This window comes from Anabas testudineus, chromosome 6 (genome assembly GCF_900324465.2).
Source record: "Anabas testudineus chromosome 6, fAnaTes1.2, whole genome shotgun sequence".
Taxonomy (NCBI): domain Eukaryota; kingdom Metazoa; phylum Chordata; class Actinopteri; order Anabantiformes; family Anabantidae; genus Anabas; species Anabas testudineus.
In genome coordinates, this window is record NC_046615.1 from 11,680,138 (window position 1) to 11,701,497 (window position 21,360).

At 41.0% G+C, this 21,360-nt stretch overlaps 1 protein-coding gene across 1 annotated transcript; it reads left to right on the forward strand.

Annotated features, from left to right (window-relative positions):
• The first annotated feature begins 3,922 nt into the window (after positions 1-3,922).
• lrrc4.2 (leucine rich repeat containing 4.2) lies at positions 3,923-7,329 on the forward strand. Its single transcript, XM_026364818.1, has 2 exons — positions 3,923-4,632; positions 4,781-7,329. The coding sequence occupies exon 2, from the start codon at positions 4,902-4,904 to the stop codon at positions 6,894-6,896; it is 1,995 nt and encodes a 664-aa protein (XP_026220603.1). The 5' UTR covers positions 3,923-4,632; positions 4,781-4,901; the 3' UTR covers positions 6,897-7,329.
• The last annotated feature ends 14,031 nt before the right edge of the window (positions 7,330-21,360 follow it).

The window sequence follows — 21,360 nt, forward strand, 5'->3', positions numbered from 1 at the left end:
AACTTTCTGCATCAGTCAGTCCCTTAAACCCATCCCACCCCCATCATCCCTGATGCCACTTTGTAGGGCAGCATGCCACTCACTCACTATTGACCTGACCCACTGTAGTCTCACCATTTCTACACCACACTATTTTTGGCCTACAGATGTTTTGCTCCACCGCCTCCATCCTTGTGTGGTTTTGAATCATGCTCTGTAAAGACTGTAATGCCACTCTTAAGTAGAGATGTCCTGAGCTGAGATATATTTTAAAAGATGCACTGCTTGTTTTAGCTTGTATCAGTTTTGACTTAACAAGGGTTCTAACTGATGCTCAAATGGTTTAAATATGATACTAATACAGCATTTTCTTTGCTACTTGATTTGTTTGCCTTCATTTTATATCTATTCATCTCATCCTTTTTTGGGAGTGTTGTTTTTTTTTTTTTTTTTTCCTCTAATAAAAAATTTTTGTAATTCCTTTGGCACTCATCTGCAGTATTTATTACACAACAGATACATAAATGAATGCCAATTGTTAAACTGTATGCAGTTTAACAATTGAATAGAAAAATAGTTCACTGACTGCTGCACATTCTTCTCGTGTAATAGAGGTTAGCCATTAACAGGATAAGGACAGTGTCACATTTCTGTAATCTTGCAAGAAAGTGGAAAAACCAGTGTAGTGTGTTACATTTGAATAGGTTGGAAAAACCATTTTGGATTTCTGGCAGATTTTATAAGACAGACAAGAAAATCAGTAGTCAAGCTTATTGGCCAATGTTGTCATTTATCATTTAATTTAAAGGAGCCAAAAACAGACATTACCTAAACACATAACTCACCCAGACAGACAAGACAGACTTTTAAAATTGACTAATATACTGGAATTGACACACACCATTAAATTATTACTGCTGTAAATCACCTCACCCTGGACCTTATTTTACAAAGTTAAAGGGAGAACTGGTCTCCGGATTCTGTACATAATTCCTTCCTCTGATATTCTAACTATGGATCTCTGCAAACCGAATGAAGCGAGAGAAAGAAAGACCGAGGGGCGAGGAGAGAGAGACAGCCATAAAGACAGCAGGAGGAAACGTCATATATTCATTGTGGTAACTGACCTTTCCATGCTCGTGCCCCCAGTAATAGCATTAACACAGCAGCTACAACCATGGCCATCAATTATCTGACCAGCTCTGGCTGCACCACCTTAACTAATAGTTATCTCCCCTTCATCCCCCCCTCATCACCCTTCTTTCTCTTTCACTCTTTGCTTTAAAGCACCATATCTAATGGGAATAGAATAGGTATGTGAGCTGCACTTGGCACGTTTTTGAAATGCTAACATCTGTGTTTTGAGAGGTAAGGGTTTTGATTTATCCTTTGTTTTTATGTCTTATTTTTCTCTGTCAAAGTTGTTCTTTGATGTATAAAATAGATTGTCAGATATACATTTCATTCATTCCCTTTGTTACTCATATTGTGGGTTTCATCCAGAATTATAGGGCAGTGAAGGTCGGTGTATGAATATAAAACTTCATTTCACACACAGTGTTTGTTACATGTGCAAGGATTATTCTTATTTATTAGAAATTACTTTTTCAGTAAAATTTACTTTGCATTCCTTTAAATTATCTTCAGCATCACTTCATCCTCTTACGCAACCGTTTTTGGAATGTTTGACTTATGCAGTCTCCTAGGGCGCCACCAGGTGGTGGGGAGTCACAGCAGACAAAGACATTTTGAAAATAAAATGTCCAGTAGGCTTTACTAGTTCAAACTCACGTTGCTGTGTGACAGAAAACTGTACCTGTGAACCACAGATCCTGTGCCTTTAATGAAAATCTTGTAGCAGTCTGTAGCAGTCATGATTGTCATCTTGAGTTGGAGAATCCTGACATGTTTGTGTTTTAGTTACTGAGAACATCTGAGTATAAATCCAGATGTTTGCAGACTTCAATTTATAAAATATTATAGAAAATGTGGATTTGGAGCTTGAATTTTTCAGTAATAGCTTCACATTTTGAAATGTAAGAACATAATTTCAGTCCTATATATTTAATGAGCTGGAATTCAATTTGACAGTAATACATTCATTATTCGCTGCATGTATGTTTTTTTTTTTTCTCTCTACACATTTGAACACCAATAGGATATATACAGTAAATGTGACAAGGGAGAGGGAGAGAATGTGGTCATTAACCAAAGCCATAGAGGGAGACTCCTCCTGCATTCAAATGATGCTTAATCCAGCACTATCAACACCAGTCTTGTCCCTCCTGTTCGTAAAACCTAATTCTCATCCTTCTCTTTCTCTGCCGTTCTGTGCCATTTCACCAAGGAGACTTCTATGTCGTGTGTTTCCTCATCTGTCTCACATTGTTCTTCCATATTCCTATTTATTCTTTCTTCCAGCTCCTTTTTCCCTATTTCACCAAGGACGTGGATATGTCTCCTCCTACCCGACCCCGTCTTTCTCCCTCACTTTTGGGAAGAGTCTTTTGCTCTATCTCTCTGTCTTTCTCTCTCATCTTGCAGAGAGATAACTATGTGCAAGTGCTTTCATCTTTCTCCTCCCTGAAGAGAAGCCTGCCCAGCAGATACAGAGAAGCAGAGTCAGCATTTTAGTCCTCTATAATGTCACAGACCCCCTGACCCAACCGCTCTACTTCCAAAATACTCAATAGCAAAATAAATTCTAAAACAGACAAAATGGGAGGGAAAAGCAATTGACTCTGGCTGTTTATCCTTTGTAGTAATAATGCATTAAGAAAAAACTCACCAAACCGTGCTTGATAAGAGGTAAGGAGTAGCAGCAAGGCATGTCTCCATAGAAAGACACTGGCGCAGAGTTGCGCTCATGAGACAGGCAGATAACGCAAAACTATTCTGGAGCTGAGGAGAAAGTCTGACCTCTTGTCTCTTGTCTGTATGATACATTGGAATGCGAGACTTAATTTTAACGATGGGTTGGTTGGTTGATGTGGAGACAGACAGCAGTAGAGAGGGGCAGATCAACACAGGTAAAGCAATGTGGAGAGTGAGAGTAAAGAAAGTGAGGGACTGAAAGAGAGAAATAGAGGAGAAGATAGTTACAGTGAGGGGAGGGAGGAGGAGGGATGAGGAGGAGGGGAGGTTGAATGTGTTAATACACAGGAACACTGCATCAAACCAATGCACTGCTCTGAGGCTGGCTGAGCAGCTGAGAGCAGTGCGTCAGCAGTACATTCACGTTCCCACTGAAGGACAAAGGGAGGGGGCAGAGCGAGCATCTTAGCCGCCTGCAACACCGACACACATCGGAGGGGGGGAATAGAGAAAAGAGAGATTGGAGAATAAACAAGAAGAGGAGATGTGGATTAGAATGCTGTCCCTGCTGTTTCTGTGACGGTGGGCTGCCTGTTTGAATGCTCGCGTGCCGCTTTCTCTCCGTCTGTCTGTCTTACACACACTCTCCTTCGCGCACTCTATCTTTCTCTTGCTCTTGATCTGTTAGTGGTTCTCTCCTCCTCACTCAATCTCTCTCTTTCTGTCTGTCTTTCCCGCTCTCTCTCTCTCTCTCTCTCTCTCTCTGTTCAACTCTGGATACTGCAGCAGTCCACCAGCCAGCCGCAAGTCTGACAGCCACACACATGGCTAACTGCCACAACTTACTACCTCAGCCCTGGAAGAAAACTAAGAAATAAGCAAGCTGAAGAACACTGCAGGAGACAGTCCGGGGGACAAACAGCGAGCAGAGAAAAGGATCCTCACTACCTTTCTCTGTTTATGGATACAAATACGGAGCCCACTTCCACACACATCTTCCCAGCATCATCCTCTCTCTTTTCTCTCATTGCAGAAGAGTGCTCCCTCTCTTTCAACAACCTTTTGCGAAGCTCCAACAGTGCAGCACATCCCCTTCTCCACCCCCCACCCAGCGCCACCATCTCTCCCACCACCCTCAACCCCTCCTCTCCCCAGGAGGAATAGACGGATTACTGCTAACTGTGCACACGGCAGCCTGCAGCTGCTCTGACCAGGGCCAGCCCAACGTTGGGAGGAAGCAAGAGGAACACAGAGGAGGAGAGGAGAGGGGGATGACTGTGCCAGGAGTTCTTTAGCCTTTTTCTGTCTCTCAGTCTCTGTCACAACAGGGCTAATCAGTGACCGACTAGCCTTTGGCAAAGTCACAGTGAGGGAGGTCTTTCCACCAAACAGGCGACCAGCCGACAAGCCAACACATGTATTCGGACCCGACAGAACTGGGGATTTTTATTTATTTTACTTCTTCTCTCCTCCTCTGCCGTGTTTTACCACGTTATGGATCATTATGATTTATCCACAGTGGAGCTACGTTTTGGAGTCTGCGTCCTGGTGGGGGGGCAGTTAGTAGGGGCAGAAGGGATCCAGGCACCTGTCTTGCCTTCATGGCCTTACTTCTGTCTGTGAGTGTTTTCCATGCTGCTCTCAGTCTTTAATACCAGGAGCCATTTTGTACCCTTGGCTAATGAAGGGCCACCTCACTTTTCCAAACAGGGAAAACAAGAAAACATCTATCTCACATCATTCCATGGAAATTAAATATAAATGAACATGATGCAGATGCATGACGGCTGCTTTTAACATTTGGAAAGGGACAAAAAGGATCACTTTCAAACTAATGAGGTACGTCACTAATACTGTTATTGAGATTTTTCTTACATTGCTGCACTCCTCTTCATTTTGCACTGCTACTTCACTTGTATTAATTTCTCCCTTCTTGTCTCTGCTGTTCTTTTTTCCTCCTCTCTCTTGCACGCTGATTTTGATGTAGCATCTCCCTGCACTGTCGATGGAACTTGGGAGCCTTGAGTTGCTCCAGCCAGGCTAAGATGGTCTGTCCTCTGGTGTGTGCCATATCCCCCCACCATGCAGAATAATGAGCCCTCCACACCATGAGTCCTCTGGGCCAGGTTAGTGTGCAGCCTACCTGGAACGCAGCCCTGCTCGCCGTGCTCTCCCTCATGGTGCCTGCTCTCACGATGTGTCAGCCCACAGGTCCTGCCTTGGGCTCAGCTAACCCACAGAACTGTCCAGGTGTGTGCTCCTGCACTAACCAGCTCAGCAAAGTAGTGTGTACACGCAGAGGCCTGGTTAGGGTTCCTTCAAATATTCCAGCTAACACCAGGTACCTGAACCTGATGGAAAACAGCATAGAGACGATACAGGCCGATAGCTTCAGACACTTGCATCACCTGGAGGTACTTCAATTGGGCAGAAATGCTATCAGGCAGATCGAAGTGGGGGCTTTCAATGGTCTGACCAGTCTCAACACCCTGGAGCTGTTTGATAACAGGCTGACAGTCATACCCAGTGGAGCTTTTGAGTATCTGTCAAAGTTGAGAGAGTTGTGGCTTAGAAACAATCCAATTGAAAGCATTCCCTCCTATGCCTTTAACCGTGTCCCTTCACTCATGAGACTGGACCTGGGAGAGCTGAGGAAGTTGGAGTACATCTCTGATGGAGCATTTGAGGGCCTTCAAAACCTCAAGTACCTCAACCTCGGGATGTGCAACCTGAGGGAGTTTCCTCATCTTTCACCTCTTGTGGGACTGGAAGAGCTAGAAATATCAGAGAATGTTTTCCCTGAATTGAAACCTGGGGCTTTCCGTGGGCTCAAGAATTTACGCAAACTGTGGATTATGAACTCTGCGATTACCACTATTGAGAGAAACGCATTTGATGACATAACAGCCCTGGTGGAACTGAATTTAGCCCATAACAACCTCTCATCCCTCCCCCATAACCTCTTCACCCCTCTACAGTACCTGGTAGAGCTACACCTGCACCACAACCCTTGGAAATGTGACTGTGATGTAGTGTGGCTCTCCTGGTGGCTCAGAGAATACATTCCCACAAATTCCACCTGCTGCGGACGCTGCCACACCCCAGCCCACATGAAAGGACGTTACCTGGTGGAAGTAGATCAGACCACATTTCAGTGTTCGGCACCATTTATACTTGATGCTCCTAGAGATCTGAACATTTCAGCAGCCAGGGTGGCAGAACTAAAGTGTCGCACAGCTCCCATGAGCTCAGTCCGATGGCTTCTCCCCAATGGAACAGTACTGACACATGGTTCAGCTCACCCACGGATATCTGTACTTAACGATGGGACTCTCAACTTTTCCAATGTTCTCCCGTCAGACACAGGGGTCTACACCTGCATGGTGAGCAACATGGCAGGAAACTCCAATGCCTCGGCCTACCTAAATGTCAGCAATGCCGAACTCAACACATCTAATCTGTCCTATTTTACCACAGTAACAGTGGAAGTGTTAGAACCTACAGTGGAGGAAACCCCTAAACCTAAACCTACTGTCCCTGCCTCACCCTCTGTCTTTCAGCCTGTTTTCATCTCCACACCCACTGTGTTGTTCCAAAACACTCAGACCCCAAGGCAGGTGTCAATTCCCACTGCCAGAGTCCCTAGTGGGCCAGCCGCCAGCCTGGATGAGGTAATGAAAACCACCAAAATCATCATTGGCTGTTTTGTTGCTGTTACCTTGCTGGCAGCTGCTATGTTGATAGCGTTCTATAAGTTGCGTAAGCGGCATCAGCAGAGGAGCACGGTGGCAGCAGCCAGGACTATAGAAATCATACAGATGGAGGAAGATGTTCCTCCTGTTCCACCACCCACCTCCGGATCTAGTGGCTCTGATGACACAGGATTGGTACTGCCTACATTAGTGGAACATAACAGCAACACCTTTAAGCCTGGTTACGTGTCCTCTTCATCCCGCCAAGGGGGTTATGGTGCCCATTGGACCCAGAACAACTCTTTTCATTGCTCAGTCAGACAGCATCACAGCCACATCAGCACCATTGCTGATCCTTACATCATAAAGACTACTCATGGCAAGGAGAAGGTTCAAGAGACCCAAATCTGAGTAATGCTCCCTATGGATCCATCTTTGACTCTGCCATGAACCTCTGCTCTCCACTTATCTGCTCACCAGTCCATGCAATAGAATGCACAAAGAACAAAACGGTAACTTTCTTTTGTACAGAAGTGCAAAACAGAGACATTTTTTGTTTCTTGTACATGCCTATACATAAGTATATAAATATGAAAAATACAAATATATATAAATGAAACTACTGTCAGGAAATGGTGAGACACAGATTATATTAGAAAAGAAAGTAATTTGAAACTATTTTCTAATAACTGGTGACTTCTATTTAAAAAAAAATAGAGAGATGACGAACTGCTTTTGTGACTGATAATAGAAAGTGGTACCGTCTACTGTAGGAAAGAGGCATTTAGTTTGTTTTTGACCATATTTAGGATGCAGTAAAAAAAAAAAAAAAAAAAAAAAAAAAAAATTCTACAAAGGCACCAGTTTATAAATACAGCCCCACATACAGCCCCCTGTTCCAGTTTTTACTGTGCCTAATATTATATGCAATAATATGGTATTTCAAGACTAAGAAACACAGAAAGAAACACAAGCAAAATCTAAACAAATAGATCTAGTGACATTTGTCCAAGGATAGCAACATAATGGCACAGATAGAATGTGCTGTTCAGTAGCTATCAACCAAATGCTTCTGGACTGCAGTGAATTTCTGCAGCTAAGGTTTAACCCTGTCTTCGCTGGAGCTAAGCTGCGTTTATTTGACAGTGCCAATGCTTCTTATTTGTAGCGTATTGAAAAACGTTTATTTAGTGTTCCCATAATTCCCCACTGGCTTAACTTGCAAAGATGAAGTGCAGGCTAATAACAGCTGTTGCAAATATTTTGTTACGTTATTAGTTGCATTTTGTATTTCTTTTCCCTTAGGTTTTGACATGCTTCTTAATGGCTTGTGTAGTGTTTAGGGCTAATTTAGTAATGCATTACAGCAGTTGCCTGACTTGTCTCTGCAAGGGCTCATTCCGATGCTAATATTTCAAAGGAACAGACATGTGGTGCAGTGATACAGGGCTTTGCTGACCGTTCTGCTTTTGAAGAAGAAAAAGATGATTGAAATGAAACAAAATGAATGTCTGATACTGGGGCTTTTCCATGAATTACACTAAAACATGACAATGTTTTTTTTCTTTTACCTTTAACAGTTTATTTTGAGCAACACTATTTTTATGGAGAGACAAAGGAGGCTATGAAAAATAAAAACCTTTGGTTTGTATTTCTCTAATCAGAAACACTTTCATCTGATGTTTTTTCTTCTCTGAAAATATTTCCATTTGTGTGTATGTTTTATCGTAAAGGCTGGAGGCAGTATTGTAAATCGTGTCCTAACCCAAACACCCCATCTTACAGTCCTATGCATTTACTAAGTGTCTGCATGAATGGGTCTTTAAGTAACTCGTGTACAATGCTGCATTATACCCCACAGTGGGGCTCTATGCAGGTCAGATAGGCTGTTGGTCTTTGATGCCTCAGCTTAGTTCTTAACATTGATTTCTCAATGACTGTCAATGGGGAAAAAAATACATGTATCCCACAGTTCTACAGTTTGTGGGTTTCTTTTCCTCACATGATCAACTGGAGGTTCTAGAGCCTATCTAACTCAGACATTTGTCAAGTCTTAAAAACATTAATTGTGTTTTAATAAGTAGATGAACAGTCGTGATCGGTTCATCATGATATCAGGTACAACATAAGTTCAGCAGAGTACTCACGGGATGCAATCTTAATATCCGACAATGGGAAAGCTGATTGTTTTTTTTATGTATTATTTGCAGATACTGCATGTGTCAGTGCATTTTTGAACTGTGTGAATTATCTTGATGTCAAGCAGTTAAAAAGCCAGCTACCATAAACAAGTGTGCCTAGTCTCTGTGGTAGCTGAAACCCCTAACCTTTGACCTGCAGCCCTTTGTGTGTCCATTCCAAAGTTCTTATTTGTTTTACTAAATTTGTCAAATGCTTTTGAACCCTGTAGGTTTCGGGTCATTTAAAGAGTTCATATTGCTGTTCTATTCTGGTATAAAGAGGAAATAGTATGACCTTTGTTAGGATTATGAAGCACAGTGAGTTTCCAGGGCCACCAGAGCTTCATTTAAAAGCTTTAAGCTGGTCTTCCTGTACTAATCAAAAAAAAAATTTTTCCCTGAAATTAAGAATAAGATGCCTTCATTACAGCAAGCACTCCTTTGGTGCAGTAAACGAAACAGGGACAAGAATTATGTAACAGTCTGGAGTACAGGTTCAGTAGGAGTCAGTTATTCCCGGAGTCAGTTTAAACTTTTTGATACCATTTTTTTAATGGACAGTACATATTAAACAAATTGAATATTCTAACACATTGCAGGCAAAAGGAAATATCTCTAAGGCTATTTCCATCTTGGAGGTTTCCTTAGCTCTAAATAGGTTTATGGATGGAGAGGTGGTAGTATAGTATCTGCCAGCACACCTGGCAGTGTGTGAGTACAGGTGGGCTCCAACAAACACATGGACCTCAAGTGTTTCAATGTTTCTTCATTTTGTTCAAGGAAAGGCGAATGCAAGATATTGCTGGATTTTCAATCATTGCCGGAATGTGCTCTGACAAAACAGAATGTTCTTGGTTGTTACAGTATGTGTGGGTTGAAAAGGAGCACTCTTATTATTTTCCCAGCACAGCATGGCTCTGGCCATGTTAGCGCCTTCACAAGGGCTATTGAATGCTTGTAAAGCCTTTAATGTTCCTGATAACTAGCCACATACAAGAACCCTGACAACTTCTTCCTTTCTTCTTTTTTCTTCGTCTGCCTCCTCCTCAATGCTAACAGCAAAAGAAACCCGAATTAACATAATACTATCAAGCATTCTGTCGATTCAAGTTTGCCAGAAGGTTGAAGAGGCTGGAGTGAAATGGCCGTTGTGATAACTGCTGGAAACAAGGACCGAGACAACACTCAGTCCTTGACGATATCAGTAGGGTTAATATGAGTCTTTTCTCTGGGGTGGCTGCTGTTGTATCTCCAGCAGCTGAGTCAGTCATATGCTTTGAATTTGGCTGTATGTTGCCTTGTTGCAAATGAGCTGTGAAGATGTTTTGTCGTAACTGCTGCTCTCACTTGCCCTGTCCCCCTCCCTTTTAATCACTCTACAGACTGACTTAAAATCATTCCCTGAAACCCCCTCAATATAGCATAGATAGGTTACTTACTATCTCCCTCCTTCACTTGTTCTGTTTCTCCTGTTATCTGTTTTGCACAGCAACTGTGTATTTTTTTGGAGCATGCTCACAGGTGCCCACCTGATTTTCCCCTTTTACTGATTTTCACTCAATGGATTACTGATAAATCTTTAGCCAAAGATGTGATGGATCTTTTTGAAGTATTTGGAGTGTCAGACACTCATGGTCTCCATATTGGCAGGGGATGGAAGAGTTGAAAAGAATGGTTAAACTCACACTCTATAGTTTGTCTCACTCCAGCTTGATAGGATCTGCAGAGACAACAGGCAAGGAGCTGGGATAAGGCCCTGCAGTGGGCTTTCTATGAGGTTAAGAGTTTGTTGGGAACAAATCCTTGGGCTTCAAGATCCATATCTGTTAATACAGTCTCCAGCAGTAAGAGGTGTTGGTCATGTGGCAGGCCACAGCAATTCTTCCAGTGTCTCCATTGACTGGTGCCTTTTTGTGCCCACTGAGGGATTGTAAGAAATGATCCATGGTCTTCTTAGAAGTGAGAAATGGCCTAGATTCAATTCTCATCCCTCTCTTAACGCTTGATTAGTCAGCATACACCTGACTGCACTCATTTTGCCATACTGCAGCCTCCACTGGAGCCTACACTCACACTATACTTACTACTACTACTACAACAAATGCTAAATGCAGTTTTTCATTGGAACAATTACAAGAACTGATCTGATATTTTTCTTTTCTTTTTCCTGGTATAACATGGTCCTGGAATTCAGCCGTTCAAAAAGTCAAATTAAACACAATAAATGTTAGATTTATTTTACAAGAACATGTGGATGTGCACACACTGTAATAGGTCAGTTGAAGTATATCAATACGCTTGAATTAAAACAGAATGTGTGTTTTTAGACTGATCTTTGGTTTTTGGGTTAAGGTAACACAAGACAAAAAGTACTGGAGATTAATGAGAGAGAAGAGGTAATGCCTGCTTTTGTACACATATCAACACATACTTGTTTTGTAAACATATTATGCAGTTGGTTAAAAGCAAACTGAATCTGCATCATATTGGAACTATGCTTGTTTCTAATTCCTAAACATGGCTGTGTGTGCACCAGGTGAGTGACCTTATTGGAAAGAAAGAGAACTATAACCAAATTATGGCTGATTCCCAGTTTCTGTTACCTCACTAAAATATAAAACCCTATTGTCCTAAGGTAGTACCACAAAATATGCCAGTGCCACTAAGCTGCTTCAAATTAGACAGTCTATATACTGTATATGTCAGTGCTATTGTAATGTAGGCCACTATGCTCTCATTGGACCAGTGCAGCTCTAGATAAGAGGTGGCAGCTGGAGGTTGTTCCTGGAGGTCTCTGTCAGCCTGTCTACCTCGATCTCATGCGCAGCGTGTGTGTGGAAGAGAAAAAGAGTGTCCTCCATGGCAATGACAGCCACTGTTCTGTTGTTTTAACCTCTTCCACTCGCTGCTGGGACATTAAAGTGGTATGCATGCGACATGCTGACAAACACAAAAAAGCAACAACAAAATGGAAGAAATCGTGCAAAAAGGAATATATCAGCACAGGTTTCTGCCTATGTTGCAAGGGATGCACCAATGTCAGTCAAACCTATTCAAACAGCATGCAGGTTGACTGACACTTTAAACTCACTGTTAAAACGGAGTAATAGCTCATAGAGAAGCATGTACTCTTTGATATGAAGTGCTCTGAATGTTTAACAGGCATTTCATTTGCTTGTCTGCCACTTCCTCCTATAGGTGTTACAATTATGAACAACTTTATCACATACCTTCTTTCTTAGCAAAAGAAACAAAAAAAAAAAAAAACTGTAAATGTAAATTTCCAGACATTACAAACACATAGCACTCTATCTTTTACATACCTGGCACCAATCTCTTTCTGTCAGAGTGGGCAAGAGGGGTGACTCACCACCAGGCGAACCAGACAGAGAGAGACACACAAACAATGCAGTGAACTCTTAAACACTACACAGGAACTTTGTGAACTGCATTAAACCAATGAGCCATTTAAACTTTTCTTTTTGAGCTCATAGGTCTGTCAACAAAGTCACTGTCAAATCTTCACGGCTCTGCTGCAGTTTTGGCAGTGGCATAGATTTTTTTTTTAACTTGAGTTCCGTCTCTTTTCTCTTTCATTGAGTTGACCCTGCCAATAACATCCAAGGCCTCTGGGTTGCTATGGTTTCCCTGGATTCCAGTGCAATAGTGATTGGCTGTTGAGGAAATTGTGGTAGACATGGAGCTGTGTGAATAGGGAGCTTACTGTGACCCTGACAGAATATACTGTATTCATATTTACTTTGAGGACCTTGGTTAGACAGCCCCTGCAAATAAAGCTCAAAAGGCCCATTTACTGACTGGTATGTGTTGAGTTCACGCTGTGGTAGATAGAGGAGAATGGTGTGAAAAAGGATTTGAAAAAAAGTAATCATAGTGTTTGGCAGTTCAGTGGCAATGCATAACGTGACCATTAATTCAAGGCAACTGGTCAACAGGTTTATTAGGTTTCGCAACTTAAACACTCAACTCTTTCATAACCTTTAGGAGATTTCAATTTATATTTGTCTTTTTCATCTCTAGGAGAGGCTTTTCAAATAATGTCCCTGTGGTTCCAGGTATATCTTATAATAGCACCCCTGTGGGAAACTAGATGGCTGCACGTTTCTCTTGAAATAGCATCCTAATGGCAGCTGGTGTGCTGGACCTTTGCCATCATGGAAACAATCATGAACACCCGGGTTCCGTGGAATCGTCACAGTTTGGCTTTGTTCAACCACAGGACCAACTTGGTTAGGTTTAGGCATGAAGCCAGGTTTTGTAACTGTAAGCCAAGCAGCACAGCAAGGCATGAGAACCTGAGTATAGTAAAGGTGAGTCAAATCTAAACTATCACACGATTTTAAGAAACATTTCAATATAACATGTTTTCAACACTGGCAAAATACTACTGAAAAGATGACAACTTCGATGGCACAGTTGCCATTTTTCTCACTACAGAGTGGTCCTAGAATTGAATAACTGCCTTTGTCATTGAGAGCTTTTCATGCTCTACTCGTGTTTGTGTTTCCTCTGGGTGCTTCAGCTTCTTTTCACAGTCCAAACACAATCTGACCATGTGAACTGCAGACTCCAAATTACTTGTAGGTGTGAATATGAGTGAGAATGTGTTGTGAATGTGTCTGTGAGATAGTCCTTCAACTGAGAACCTCTTCAAGATGTCTCAGTGCTTGTCAACCTGTGAATACTGCGAAAGGCTGGAGCATTCTCACCCCCTGCACCACTTAGAAATGCGGGTCGCGGGGTCTTTGTTTTCGCCTCCCACTAAATATCTTATGCTTTATTGTTTGCATTAGCATTAACCAGTGAATTCAGGTGGTTGGTCATTTTTAACCATGAAATGAATAATAATGGCTGTATTAATACTGCATAAAGCAATCGTAGACTAGCACCCCACTTACAATGTATCAGGGTCACAGCTGTTTTACTGTTTGCTGGAGTAGGGGGAGTGAAGTGATAAGGGAACTGAAAATGTTATATAATTGCCAGATCTCTTTATTTAACAAATTACTGCTGTGGTAGGTTGCATGTTCAGGCACCTCTGAATGAAAGAAATCTTTCTGTACAAAGCAAAGAAAATAAGGGGAATGTACAACATACAGCCAACAGGAAACAATCAGCAATATGTGAGATGTACCTCATAACATTCATTATGTTTAGTGCTTAAAGGTATCACTTAAGATTCCATCACAGTATTTAAATGGGAGGAGATCTGGACTATAACTAGGCGATTCCAAAATATTGATTATTTTATTTTTCAGACAACATGATGTATGTAGATTTGCTGGTGTGCTTCATAGCATTGTCTTGTTGCAGGACCCAATTTTCACCCGCTTCACATGTGTCTCTTGAATACTCTGGTGTAGAGAGGGGTTGATAGTGAACTCAGGTGCCCAGCTTTGGTGGCTCCAACTCATCAGCCCTCCACCATTGTGCATGACAGTGCTATGCATGGTCTGACCTTGAGATGTATGTGCTGGGGTATCCACACCTGGGAATATTGGCTACTGTTTTTACAAAGAAGAACATAGAGTCGAAAGAGGAAGGAAATTTAAGTCTTGAAAACACATTAAACTACCACTGTTTCTCAAATAATCCCTTTACATTTACCAGTGACTGAACTATAAGGGCTTTTGTGAAAAACTTGTCAAATTAATTTAATCTGCAAAACACTTTCATGCAAGCCATGCTATTTACATTTTTTCGTTATTTTTCCTTTTTTTTTCCACATACGCAACCAGGTCATCCCACAGAGCAACACTATTGCGATATAACACATTTTTAGCATGAGGTAGAATTATCACTTTAACTGTATATGCAAACAGAAGAGTATTTTGTAGCAGAAGATAAACAGACTGACAAATTAGGGCTTTGTTAAGGCTTTCTTTGTTGAGCACAGACCTTTTACAAACTATTTCTATAAAATAGCTGACTACGAACCCATCATGTTACAAATAATTTCTGTACTTTGACAGCTGTTAGATTTGAGTGCTGCCTTGAGAACACATTTTATAGCGGGCCTATGAGCACGTTGATGCTTAAAATGTGATGCAGTGTGCTGAATCTGAAGAAACTTTACTGCAGCTGTATGTGCAAAAGCAAGGCTCAGCATAGGTCTGTGTCAACTGTTTTCAGTCACTGCAAAAATATGCTTCACATAAACGTAGCAACTCACAAAACTGACGGTAAACTTGTTCAGTAGTTATGGCAACTGAACAAATGTCTGTCAGCGCTGTGCAGTACACACACATTAGTGTGTATTTTTGAACGTGTTGGACGGTGCATGTTTTTTCAGTGAGTCAGGAAAGATGCTCAATCAGAGTCTGTCAGGGAATGAAAGCATGGTAAATGGCAATTATACACATTGTGTAACTGACTACACAGGGAAGCCCAATTTGTTCACAGCATAGATAAAGTATGAATGAGAGGTTACAAGTCTTAGCACAGGTTTTATACTGTATGGGGGATAATTATGTGTTCTTAGGAAAAGTATTTATCTTAATACACAGAAGATTACCCTCCAAATCACTCTTACAAGTTCTAACTATCAGCTTGGAAATAAACTGCTGGTAAACATAAGAGGGCATAAATTTGTTTTTATTCCAACACTAATTCTGTTGTGTTTGAATTACGCAGACCATTAGCACTAGCAAATGTGCTCCAGGCCAGTGTGTGTGGTTATGTACGTGTGCATTTGCTTAGAAATGACTCAGTTGGAAACAAGAATGTTCAACGGCGTGTCAGTGGTATTAATAGGTGGATGGGAAGATGCAGTTGTTTCTCCTTTTGCCTGTGCTGCACATTCACTACTTTATCACTTCCAAACACTCTGGTTCAGCTCTGTCAACTCAAATGAGCTAATTGCCTTGGTCTTCGACTCTTCCTTAGTTTCATTTTGGCCCCCCCCCCCTCTCTTTCTTTCACTCCTCTTCCACCCGCTCAATGGCCACTGACTCTCATTTCTCGCTGTCCCTTGCTCTCTCTCTGCCTCACGCAGTTTCTAAATGCATTTCTCTAATTTGGATTCTGTCTAAGAATTGCACCTTGTCCTAATTGCATATGCAGCTGAGTCATACCCTTTCCCTCAAGCTTTTCTTCCTTCTTATAGTGACTCCTTCTCAGCACAGCTCAAATCCTTTAAATTTATTCTCTATTCTAAACTACTTCTGCCCTTTGTTGGTTGGCTATAACTATAGATCTGTTAAATATGTTTTTATTCCTTGTCTTCTTCTTGCCTCTGCCTCTCTCTGAGTCTCTTTTTAGGCCTCTCAGCGAGTGAGGAAGGATTATACCGTGACAAAGAACCATGGTGCAGTAGAGGGGGATTTGGGGACGCCAGGCTCTCTGTCATCTCAGGACTCACTCATATGCCTCTGTGCTCCATTATTGTCCCACTGACGCACAGAGCAGGGAGATAGTGAGAATTAAGGGAGGAAATGATGTGTGTGTGGGTGGGTGGCTCTGCTCTGGTTTTAATTGACAGAATAGTCTCAGTGTGCTTGAGTTTCTTTGACAGTCCAAACTTTGCAAAAAATGGAACTTCTTTTCCATAGTATATCACCTGGATATTAAATGTCATCAGATCATGACATATGGAGGAAATGGATCATAATGTGTGCTGAAGTGTTAGTATGCAGTGCTATAAGTCGCAGAATAAGATTAAATGTCTCTCGATGTCAAATGCAGTAAATCACATTAACCATGCTGGCTATACCACACTTCATCGGTGCCTTATTATGTACACTTGCATGTTTGTGTTTTTTTGTTTGTGTATTACATCCAGGTTTTCAGTCAGTCTTTTGTTTATTTATTTACTGTAAAGATACGAGTTGCTGTCATCAGGCGCAGGCGGCAGTAGACGTGATTCATTATTGTTAGTCTTTATTTTAAAAAATAGGAAGTTATCAGTCTTTACTTTAACAATTATAATCTATGTGAAAAACTGATTTTAAAAACACCATATGCCACAATTTGCAATGCAACTGCTCTGCAGTTTAAACCTTTATTTATTTTCCAATTTTTTGTAGGCATATGCTACATAATCAACAGCTTATTTGCATTTTTTTCTTAATTTTCTTTCACTGGAGGATTTTCTGAACTGTGCTTGTGTCAAAAGCACATTGAGTTAGTCTTTAAGTGTCCCATCAATACAGTGTCTTTAGTTAATCAGTTGTCCGCCAAACGTGATGTTAAAAGGTCTAAATCTCGTTCCTACCAGGCTTCTATCAAGAATGATATCAACTGATCAAAGTTTATGAATCAAACATAATAAAAACTGCTAAAATTGCAATATGTATCACAACAGATTAGTACTGTAGGCATTTACAGTGGCAAGACAAAGTATGTGACATAAACTAGAAAATAGTAAAATAAAGTCAAATACTCACTAATAATAATTAGATGAAGATCAGATCACATTTTATGACAAATTAATGCAGAAAACCATGAAATGCTAAAAGTTTCACATACTTTTCTTGTCACTGTAAGTATAGCTCAAAAGGTACAGTTGACACTATAATACTGAGCCTCTTTACACCATTAGCACTTCTACACTATGTCACATATTAGTTCATGCATTTATGTGGGAATCATGTAGACAAGGCAGGAGGTGACAACACTATAGTTAGCTAATCATCATCCAGTGGGCAAAGATTTATTCAGAGACCTGCAGATACATAACCTCCCTGGGCGATAAGAGTGGGCAAGCAGGTCTATTTTTTAAAAAAAATACAAATTGTAAATTGTAAATTACATTTTTAAAAGTAAAAAAGGAAAGATGTGGGTGACTGGATAACTGCCTCAAATCACTGAGCCATTCAATTTTCAGTTCAGTTGATTTATATAGCTCCAAATCATAGTGTAAGTCATGTCAAGGCCCTTTACAATGTAAGATGTAAGACCTTAAGGAACAGAACAATACAACAACATAGGATTACATAGAAAACCCACCAAATCCCCTTTGATCAATCACTAGATGACAGTGGAAAGGAAAAACCTCCTTAAACATATGGAACCTCCGGTAAAACCAGGCTCAGGCTGAGTGGCTATGTGCCTCGACAAGTTGGGGTAAGTGGGAAGAGGAGAGAGAAAAGACAACATCAACGTCCACACAAGCAGCAGACAAAAAACTGGGTAGGTTGGTAGAACCAGTAACTACATAATATACAGCGAGAGAGAGACAGACAAACACAAGTAGGGGACACAAAGTCAGCATAGAAATGGATGGAGAGGAGAGGAGAGGAGCTCAGTGTATCAGTGGAGGTCCCCATCTCAGCCAGCCAAGTATAAACATTGTCAAGAAGGAGAGTTTTAAGCCTGGTCTTAAAAGTAGACAGGGTACGAACCACAAGTACTATAGACCTAGAAATATAATCTCTATTGCTAATTCCAGTGATTTACAGCACCTTTACTCTAACTCTAATCTAGACTTTGTTCTAAAATATGATATCGAATGATACTGAAATAGAACTTGTTCACAAAAAGAAATATTACAGTAGTCCAGTCAAGAAGTAACAGATGCATGGACTAGTTTTTTAGCATCACTTTGATTCAGGTCGCCCCTAATTTAGTTATATTCCTTAAGTGGAAGAAGGCAGTTCTAGAAATGTATTCTATGTAAGATGTAAAGGAAATATCCTGGTCAAAAATAATTCTGAGTTCCTCACAGTACTACCTGGGGCCAACACTATGTCTTCTAGAGTAATTGTATAATTATATAGCAAGTCTCTGAGGTCTTTTTTTAACATGAATGTAAATGTAGAAAATCAAAGGACATCCAGGCTTTTGTCTTTTAAACATGCTTGAAGTTTGACTAAATCATCTGGTTTCATATATAAATATAGCTGTGTGTTATCTGTGTGTCAGCAAGTGCCACCTAATATTATTGTCTATCAGGGAGATATGTATAAAATGAAAAGTATTGGTTCAAGAACAGGACCCAGTGGAACTCCTCAACTAATTTTTGTTCTCATGGAAGATTCATCAATGATGTGTGACATAAACAAACTGGAATCTTTCTGATGGATATAATTTGAACCAACCTAGAGTTTTTGCTTTAAAGAACCATAACTCCAACAGAAAATATTCTGAAAACCTTTGATAGATAGGGTCATCGAGTAGTATAATCTCAGTGCAAAGCAACTGTGTTGCTTAATGTTGCAGAGCTTAGTACTCCTGATAACTGTCCAGTCAGGCTTAATATTTTGTTTTTACTTAAATGAAAACAAGTGGCAACATGCTCATTTCTGTTAATTTCCAAAAGGTTTAATGCATATTTTATTATTGTTTTGATGAGAAATTGTCCTGGATACATTGGAGTAATCTAAGAGAAAATTAAAAATAGTGTAATTCTACAAGCCCGTTCAAAATACCATTCACCTTGTAAAGTTGGCCCCAGATGTACAAAATCATGTTTTGGTAGACAGTGTTCTACATTTAGGGAGATAGTTAGAGAGGATGTCAGAGTGTCAAATAAAGTGCACTACTAAAAACTCAGCCTATATTCTATTCTTATATTCTTACTGGCCTTGAAACAATCTCAATGATAACTGACTGACTGTGCAGGTCATTTGCCTCACCTCTCTCTTTCTTCTGGTGGCATTCCTTAGGTTTCCTTACAGTGAAGCAGGGTGAGAAAAATAAAATCAACTTGTTTTTTTTCTCACTTGATAAACATTTATATTCATCAAGATGAAAGCATGTCAGGTTTCACTATATAAACAGTGACATTACCTCGACGCCTGTGTTGCTGAGCTGGAGTCTTTAGCAGTGAATCATACAGTATGCCACAGAGCCTAACTCTGCTGCTCATGCTCTCATGGTTGATCTGGCCAGGTCTCTCTGGGGAGATGCTGGCTTGGGCCTGTTAGAATTAGACTGGAAATCAGGCCAATGGCATCACTTCAGAGACTCTTTTAAAATGATACAGTATTCCTAGCCTTCTGTGTCATCATTACACCGTATACAGTATGTGGGTAGCCCTCATAGCAATTTATTATGTGATGACTGCTGAGATATGAATAGTCGTGAGCAGACAGAGATAAGCTGTACCATCTCCATGGCAATACTTTTTTGGTGAGCTTTTGTTTTTTTTTTGTTTTTTTGAATGAACACAAGAGACTACGTGTATGTGTAATCTGTAAACATGTGGATCTGTAGGTGTGATGGTGTGTTGGCAGTGACATTGGCTTAATTCTAAAATATGATATTGAAATAAAACTTTTCACACAAGGAAATGAAATGAAGATGACATACGCACACATACACACACACACACACACACACACACACACAGAGTCAGACTCACCCCCTCTTTGTTTAGCTGTATCAATCTTTGCTCAGATGATGTGTGAATCAACACAGGAAATAACATTCAGGCCAAAACTATGTGTGTTTTGTGCGTTTGGGGAGGGTGCTGTGTTTGGGTTGGTACTGTTTGGGAAGCTTTCTTATAAGCAGGTTAGGACTCCCGGTAGCATCAATCCTGCTGCAAACTGCTTTGATCAGTTTGTAGTCTCAATCCAATTTAAGAGCTTGCCCCGAGCGAGAGTGTGTATGTGTGTAATTTTGTTTATTAACCGTAAACTGGTGTTTGGCCTATGGCTGCAGCTGGGCAGAGCCTGCAGGCTGGGGCTGAATAATGTACAGTATGCTACACGCACACAGACTCGTTCTCTTTGCAGTCCTTGCTATGGGGAATCAAGCATCATTTATATTCCGAGTTGCTGCTTGCCACATTCAGGAAATAAGGACCAGCCCATGAAACACAGCCAGCCCTTTGTACCCGCCTCTGTTTGTCCCTTTCGCAAACACACGCATACACACACATATGCAACAAGCCGACAAGCCACACAATTCACCCACATATTCTGAATGAATTACTATGTTCAATATTTATTGTTCTAAAGCTGCAGCTGATCAGATTAGCATTTTACCCCCACTCTTAAAAAAACACTGTATAAAATATTCATCTTCTCGAAAGGAAGAGTCATGGGAGCCTTGAGAGTGTTTATTCATGTAGCACCCCGAGAGAGCTCGCAGGAGCACGTTGGAGGAAACACTTTACAGTGCACAACAGAGCTCATCAGCTGAATATATTAGTCTGCTCCTAAAGGCGATGCTATTCACTTTGGACTCCTGCAGAGTGAACACTGCTGATCAGCAGGACACACACGCACACACACTGGTGCTCTCTTCCATTTCACACCCATCCACACCTCAACCTGTTTTCCCCCAAGCTGCCCTTTCTTCCATCTCGTTTCCTTGGCCTTAATGGGAGAAGGAGAAGATGTTAATAGGCAAGAAAAGGTGAAGGACAGCCACTTATGTCCTGCCTAAGCCACAAACCACTTTTAGCAGAAAGATATCTGTTGCTAACAGGAGCCTGACACTGGAAAGATTTTGTAAGGCACGGGTACGCAAAGAAGGCTTGGCAGGTACCTGAATGGTTAGTCACCTTGAATGGTATTTGTGTTTCAGCTGGTGCAAACTGCACTTTCTGTGCATAGCTTTGCCTCATTAATGAAAAGTGCTGATACATGTCGGAGACCCATTAATCAAAGTACACACCCAGCTTATTAAAACCAGCTCAGAGCAGCTCTTATCTTATCATGCCTGTACTTTTCGCTTTTTCTCTCCCATTTTTTTTTTCCTTGTTTAGCTGAATAATCATGAAAAGA

What these genes read in the sequence shown, in the direction of transcription:
- lrrc4.2 (XM_026364818.1), top strand. Translation starts at nt 4,902, where the DNA reads ATGAGTCCTCTGGGCCAGGTTAGTGTGCAGCCTACCTGGAACGCAGCC.